This window comes from Tursiops truncatus, chromosome 3, assembly GCF_011762595.2.
Source record: "Tursiops truncatus isolate mTurTru1 chromosome 3, mTurTru1.mat.Y, whole genome shotgun sequence".
NCBI classification, from domain to species: domain Eukaryota; kingdom Metazoa; phylum Chordata; class Mammalia; order Artiodactyla; family Delphinidae; genus Tursiops; species Tursiops truncatus.
In genome coordinates this window covers 160,989,641-160,997,644 of record NC_047036.1, presented here as the reverse complement: position 1 = coordinate 160,997,644, position 8,004 = coordinate 160,989,641, and the positions used below count along the sequence as shown (strand labels likewise).

General features: G+C 41.8%; 1 protein-coding gene across 1 annotated transcript; it reads right to left on the bottom strand.

Moving 5' to 3' along the window:
- Positions 1-3,263: 3,263 nt before the first annotated feature.
- On the bottom strand, positions 3,264-3,962 carry LOC101319848 (olfactory receptor 7G3-like). Its single transcript, XM_033855097.2, has one exon. The coding sequence runs from the start codon at positions 3,960-3,962 to the stop codon at positions 3,264-3,266; it is 699 nt and encodes a 232-aa protein (XP_033710988.2).
- Positions 3,963-8,004: the final 4,042 nt, after the last annotated feature.

Below are 8,004 nucleotides of genomic sequence, written 5' to 3'. Positions count from 1 at the left end.
GTAATGGAATGGAGGGATGCTTTCCATATGCTTGTTATTTTGTCATTTTGAAAAAAGACCTGAAGTTAATAAAGCAGTGTGTCAACATTTGTTAATTCTCGAAAGGATCTAGGAATGGTCATTTTAAAAATTACACTATGATGTTCTGATTATTTATAACATTTGGTAACTTTATTAGGAGAAACAGGTAGTCAGGCTGATGAGTCTAACTGGATTGCCCCCTCCTTTCTCAGAGACCTCACAGCCTGGCAACAGAGATAACACAGAGCTGTGTTAAAAACACAGAACTGGAAGATACAGTAAAACTGCCCAAGCCTCCTCCCCGAAACCACTACAGAAATGAAGTTAAATGCCCGCCAAGTTGAAAACAATCACCATGTTTGTAGATGAGCGTGTTCTTTGCCATTGTGGAGAGAGAGTAGGAAACTGACAGCATGAGAGCTCTTTGAGGATTTCAGGAAAGGTACGAGGGAACATGTCAAGATGGGAGACAGGCATGAGGCAAATGAATGCCTTGGTTCTAATCATTTTATGCATGTCCTTTCCTCACAGTTTCCCCTGGATAAACTTGTGGTAAAACACCTGCCCTGATTTCCAAACATTAACAAAGGGACATTTTGCTACCTGGATGACTTCACCGTGCAATGATGGAATCTCTCCTAGAGATGCAATGATGCATCTCTGCTAGATGTTCAGTGATGGAGACTAAAGTTCTATAAGAGGAGAGGGACTGAGTGAAGCTCCAGGCTCCTGGGCAAGAAGGCTTATCTCCAGGAGGAGGTACAGGTGTGCTGTTTCTTTACCGGGGAAATGCTGTTGAGTGCGGTTTTCACAATTTGTAGTCTCTGTACCTTTGGAGGACCAATATCCAAAGCTCCTCATTAGCCAAACAATTTCATCATCACTCTGATGCCAGTGCAGTGCAAATCCTTAAAGGCCAAGAAGATATAATGGAACAATTCAGGGTGGTTGATTCCCTGATGCTATGAAGCCAGGTGTTCATCATTCACTGCTCCACCTCTTTCTGTTCACATGTATTTCACATACAATGCAAATGTGGACAAACCATTCTTCTCTAACTGGACTCTAGTCTTTTTTTAGATACAACCAATGGCATATCTATGCAATCAATGGTATCAGGAAGCCTGGTTATAACTGTAGGTTATGAAGTTATTTATTTATTCATTCATTCATTCATTTCAGCCATATAAGAAGGAATGAAATTCTGACACATTACAACATGGATAAACCCTAAAAACATTATGCTCTGCAAAGTAAGCCAGACAAAAAAGGACAAATATTGTATGATTTCAGTTATAAGGTACATAGAATAGGCAACTTCATAAGGGCAGAAAGTAGACTGGGGGCTACAGGGGAGAGGGTGAGAAGGATTGATTTTTGAGAGTGCCGGAATATATTAAAAGTTGTTTATTTCCGTACTGAGTAATCAAAGCACGAATCAAAGTAATCAAAGCACGAATAAGGTCACATGTGGAGATATTTCATTGGAAGTTTATTTGCCCTGCTTTTTTCATTATATTGAAAGAACAATTCTGAATTTTCATTCTCGAAAATTCTTTGTGGCTTTTTTTTTCTGTATTAACTTTTTTATTAGTGGCTTTTTTTTTTTTTTTTTTTTTTTTTTTTGCGGTACGGGGGCCTCTCACTGTTATGGCCTCTCCCGTTGCGGAGCAACAGGCTCTGGACGCACAGGCTCAGCGGCCATGGCTCACGGGCCCAGCCGCTCCGCGGCATGTGGGATCTTCCTGGACCAAGGTACGAACCCGTGTCCCCTGCATCGGCAGGCGGACTCTCAACCACTGCGCCACCAGGGAAGCCCTAGTGGCTTATTTTTAAAGTGCTTAAATTCCTCAGTCTTTACCTTTTGGATTGTATTAGTCTCTCAGGTGCTCAACTCCTCTGAGGTCATAAAAATATCTTTGTATATTGTCTTCCAAAATATTTAATCACTTTGACTTTTGCTTAACATTGGAATGATTTTTGTTTGTTTTTGTCTAGAGAGAACGATGTTATTTATCAGTTTCAATTCCCTTTTTTTGATTTTTTTAAATTGTGGCGAAATAGATATAAAATTTATCATTTCAGCCATTTAAAGTGTTCAATTCCATGGCACTAAGAACATTCACAATGTTGTGGGACCACCACCATTAACCATCTCCTGAACTTTTTCATCACCCTGAACAGAAATTCTTTACGCATTCAACAATAACTCCGGGGAATAACCCTGGCAGTCCAGTGATTAGGACTCAGCGCTTTCACTGCCTTGGCCTGGGTTCAATCCCTGGTCACAGAATTAAAATCCCACAAGCCATGATGTGCACAGCCAAAAACAAACAAACAAACAAAAACCAATAACTCCACATCTCATTCTTTTCTTAGAGCTTTCAAAAGGAGCCCAACACTTTGACTTTAGCCCAATGTAGCTGATTTCAGGCTTCTGACTTCCAGGACTGCAAGAGAATACATTTGTGTTGTTTTAGGATACTAAGCTTGTGGTAATGTGTCACAATGACAATAGGAAACTAATACAGGACATATGTCCCAAATCAGGCTGATAATAAAAACAATGTCTTTTGGGTGTCTCCTTGGAAAGATTCTTTCTGCATTGCAAAGAGACCTAAGGAGAGGCAGCCAGTTTGCTGTTTCTGGTTATTGTGTCTGTAATGTCCCTGCACAGCTATAGGCATTGATGACCATCATGGGAACAGCCTTAGGAGGAAGGTTTAGGCAGAATGAAATGCAGCCCTGTGTTTTTGTGCCTAGACCTATCTGACCTCTAAAGTCATTGTTAGAAAAGATGATAAAGTGATCGTTTATCATTTCCCTATGAGAGTCGAGACTTTTGCCTTATTATTGCTGAAAGCACGCATGTATTCTCTCTGAGAGTATCGAAGTGTCTCAAATCTTCCACAATTGTAAATATAATTATGCCAATTTTGTAGATGAGGAAACTGAGCTTAGAGGGTTCAAGTAAACTGTCAAAGGTCACATAGCTACTGTTTAGCAGAGGTAGGATTCAAATCCAGGTGGTCTGATTCCAAAATTCTCACCCCCCAGAAATATAAAAATAAAATAAAAAAGAAACACCAAAAAAATTTCTTTAATTAAAAACAAATTCTCACCCTTAACCATCTAATATCTGGTCTTAAGTATTTCAAGAAGGTGGTCAGACTTGCTGGACCTCTCCTTAATTTATTTCTCCGTGTTATATTCCAGCAGTGTAAGCCTAAAGCAACTGGGAATCAATGGAAAGATGATATTCTAGAGATGAGTTTCCTCAAAGCCCCCATCATAGCCTTGCTCCTCAGATTACAGATAAAGGGGTTCAGCATAGGGGTGACCACAGTGTACATCACTGATACCACTGCACTCTTCTTGGAGGAGTGAGTGGCTGCAGAACTAAAGTACACCCCAAAACCTGTCCCGTAAAACAAGGAAACAACTATTATGTGTGACCCACAGATGGAAAATGCCCTATCCTTTCCACCAGCTGACGGGATTTTCAGGACAGAGGAGACAATTCGAGTATAAGAGAAAATTATCCCAGAGAGAGGAATAACGCCCAACAGGCTGGTCACTAAATACACGAGGACGTTATTGATGAGGATATCAGAACAGGCGAGATTGAGAATATGAGCTAGTTCACAGAAAAAGAGGGGAATTTTTAGTTCTGTGCAAAAGGACAGCCTCAGTGCCATCAAAGTGTGGAGCAGGGCATCCACAACACTAACAAAGGAGGAGATCAGAACCAGCAGCCTGCAGAGCTTGCGGTTCATGATGACACTGTACCTCAGTGGGTGACAGATGGCCACAAATCGATCATAGGCCATCATGGCCAGAATTCCAGTTTTCAGTCCAGCAAAAGTCAAGACAAAGCAGATTTGGGTGAGGAATCCTGTGTAACTGGCGGATTTGCTCTGTGTCTGGATGTTCACTAGCATCTTTGGGATTGTGGTGGTGGTGGTGGTGAAACAGATGTCAATGAAAGACAGATTAGAGAGGAAGAAGTACACGGGAGTGTGCAGGTGGGAGTTATAGATACTGGCTAGGATGATGAGCAAGTTACCAAGCACAGTGACCACGTATATGGACAGGAAGAGGCAGAATAGGAGGGGCTGCAGTTCTGGATCCCCTGACAGTCCCAGAAGGAGGAATTCTGCAGTATCAGAGAGGTTTCAGGGTTTCACGTTGTCAAAGGGTCTGTTAGAAAGATGGTGACAAGGAAACAAAACTTCAGAGACACTTCCTTAATCTTGCCCATATTTTGAAACCAATCAGTTACAGGTCTTTTCTCCTTCCTTCTCTCCCCTCTTCTTTCCTCTCCTTTTCTTGTTTTACATTCCCATAAAGCTTCGCCCCACACCACCCCGTCCCAAGCTTTTTTTTTTTTTTTTTTTTTTTTGCGGTACGCGGGCCTATCACTGCTGCGGCCTCTCCCGTTGCAGAGCACAGGCTCCGGACGCGCAAGCCCAGCGGCCATGGCTCACGGGCCCAGCCGCTCCGCGGCACGTGGGATCCTCCCGGACCGGGGCACGAGCCCGTATCCCCTGCATCGGCAGGCGGACTCCCAACCACTGCGCCACCAGGGAAGCCCTGTTCCAAGCTTTTATAGTCCATCTATTCTTTGTCAAGTAGGGTTATGTACTCACAGGAAAACAGTCATGGAATGTTGTCTTCTCCCTTAAGATGCCTCCAAGCAAATAACTCCAGAATAAAATTATTAAGACTGTATTCTAGAATACAGTTTGGGAAAATGCAGTCTGTGGACAAAATTCTGCCTGCTGCTTATTTCAGTAAATAAAGGTTTACTGAAACACAGCCATTCGTTTATTTATGGTCCATGGCAGCTTCCCCGCTACAACGTCTGAGCTGCGAATACTTGTGACAGAGACCGTATAGCCCACACAACCTAAAACATTTACTATTTAGCTCTTTACTGAAAAAAATGTGCCTACTTCTAGTCTAGAATCTTGATTAAATTTAGGTTCAATTTTTGGCAAACATCCTTAAATATATTCATGAGGAAGAACATATTGCCTATTTGTCTTCTTGTAATAATGATTGCCTGGATCTATTAATTCACCAGGAGTTACAAAACACTGACATTTTAATTCTTTTTTCAGTTATTGGCTGAAATACTTCCATAAAGATGAAATTTCCCGAATTAAATAGGTGGATTTCTGGGAGTTCCCTGGTCGTCTAGTGGCTAAGACTCCACTCTCCCAACACAGGATGCCCGGGTTCAATCCCTGGTCAGGAAACTAGATCCCACATGCCACAGCTAAAGATCCCGCACTGACAATGAAGATCCCTCGTGCTGTATCTAAGACCAGGCGTAGCCAAATAACTAAATAAATATTTTGTAAAAAATAGATTTATTTCTTATAAGAAATTGAGTTCTTATAAGAAAGAATACTTCTTGATTCTTGTGTTCATCACTTTTTAAAATAATTGGTTTTCAGCATTATCCAACGATAAATGCTGTCATCATGAACTCCTGGATTTTAAATGCACTTGATATATTTCAATACACTGCAGTTGTTATTTATATTCTCAAATTGTCTTTTGGCCAGTGAAAGTCTCCTCAGCTTGCCTCTGCAGTCCTTCTGAAATGAACTCAGCAGCCTCATATCTCCCTCAACTTTGACATGAAAGCTGTTCTTTGCCCATCATCTTGCAATAGATACATATATCAAATCATTATATTGTACACCTAAAACTAATACAATGTTCTATGTCAATTACATCTCAATTTTTTAAAAAAGAAAGAAAATGTCAAGAGTAAGCTACAGGGACTTCCCTGGTGGTGCAGTGGTTAAGAATCCGCCTTCCAATGCAGGGGACAGGGGTTCGAGCCCTGGTGCGGGAAGATTCCACATGCCGCGGGAGCAACTAAGCCCGTGCACCACAACTAGTGAGCCCGCACACCGCAGCTACTGAAGTCCGCATGCCTAGAAGCCGTGCTCTGCAGCAAGAGAAGCCACCACAATGAGAAGCCTGCGCACTGCAACAAAGAGTAGCCCCCGCTAGCCACAACTAGAGAAAGCCCACGCGCAGCAAAAAAGACCCAACGCAGCCAAAAGAAAAAGAAATACTTGACCTACACCTACATTTCATACAACTTATAGTTGAAAAGGCAGGTTCACATGCCCATGTGCTCCAACACACATGTAAGTTTTCCTGTGACTGCACTGAGACCCTGCTTACTCTGTAAGCTTGTGGCTCTGGACTTCTGTCCTGGTGGTTTTCTTCTGAGCACCTAGCATGCCCTGTAATGATGTCTGCCTTCGTCACAATCTTTTAAAGGTGGCTGAAGCTAATACGGCAAAAGCTTGGCATTAATTCTGGAAGGTGGTTGCATGGCTGTTTATTTTACTGCTTGCTGTGCAGTTCTCATGGTTTAAAATATTTTGTAATGTTTTGTTTGGAGGTTTTCAAAGAAAGACTAAACAGTAGACTCAACGTCCTCTCTCAGAGTCCTCAGAAGCAAGAGATAAGGACAAGACTTGATTGAGTTCTCTAAAGATGAAATCTGGAATGAGGACTGGGAAAATTGAGAAGCCAAACTCACGTCACTCCAGCCCCACTCACTACCAAATAGATGAGGGAAACCAGAGAATTGTAAAAACATCTGCCAGATTTCTGAAGAGGCTAATTCATACTCAGCTGGGGAAGGAGTCCCTTGGATTTAGAAGACAGAATAGGAGCCAGAAATGATGAAAGCTGATTGCAAACAGGATGAATGTGGAAAAGTAAATATACCAAGAACGTCAAAAACTTGTCATCTCACTGGTAATTCCACTGAACTTTATCTTACCTCTTGGATGTCCTCCAGATAGGCTGGTTAAAAAAATAAACTGTTCCATTTCTCACTGCATTTATTGGGCACTTCAGATTATCTTGGAGCCATCAATGTACTCATTCACCTTTCCTCTGGATAATGAAGGATGGGGATGGAAGATCTGTCTCCAGGAAGGGCAGATGGACCAAGTAAGGCAACTGGATGCTGGGCAAGAGGGATCACCTCAGGAGACTACAGTATGCTCTTTCCTGACCTGAGTAGGGCTGTTGAGTAGAGTGGTCACAGATAGACTATACGCAGTCTCTATGGCCCGGGGGGCTCAGTTTCCAAAGCTCCTCATTAGCCACATGTGTACTGTCATTACTTCCCCCAGGCAGCTTATATCCTTAAGGAACACAGATGCTAGAAGGGAGAGCTCCTGCATTGCTGACTTCCTGACCCTGAGAGGACAGACAGGTATATGTCATTTTCTTCCCGCGTCTCCTCTCACATCCAGGGTATCGCATTATTGGATTCTCAGGTCTAACCTTAAGGGACCTGATGGCCTCCTCCTAAGACCAACTCCCAGCCTTCTCTGAGCCAGAGATTATCACTAAAGGACTAGGGAAGAGTGGTTTAAGTCTCCATAGGGACAGAGACTCAGGGATGCAGGGAATGTATCATGAGATCATTGTCACACTGTCACTTAAGAAAATTTTCTCCTTTCTTAATTAAAGTCCCTACATGAATGAAGTTAGTAGGAAAGAGGTAGCAAGGAAACCAATTTACTAGTTACTTGGGCAGGCTTTTCGAGGTTGCCTGAAAAATAGACATAAACCAACAAACTTAAAGAAAGCACAAAAAAGCACTAATCATAAAGGAAGTGACTGATAAACTGATTGCATTAATACTGAGAAACCCTGAGGGATATACAGCAACTCCCTATTATTGCAACTTTTCTCTAAGTGTAAAAGTAGTTCAATATAAAATTCTAAAAAATCAAAATATGGCACTCCATACTCATCAAAATGGCCAAACTGAAAAGACAATGTGAAATATTGGCAAGAGACTGGGAATGTAAATTGGTGCAACTACTTTGGAAAATTGTTTGGTAGTTTTGAATAAATACGCACTCCTAAACACATACCCAACAAAATTATGTACAATTGTGAATCAAAAAACATGTACAATAATGTTTGTGG

Excerpts from the sequence above, each read along its gene's own strand:
- LOC101319848 (XM_033855097.2), bottom strand. The coding sequence starts at position 3,962 with ATGCTAGTGAACATCCAGACACAGAGCAAATCCGCCAGTTACACAGGA.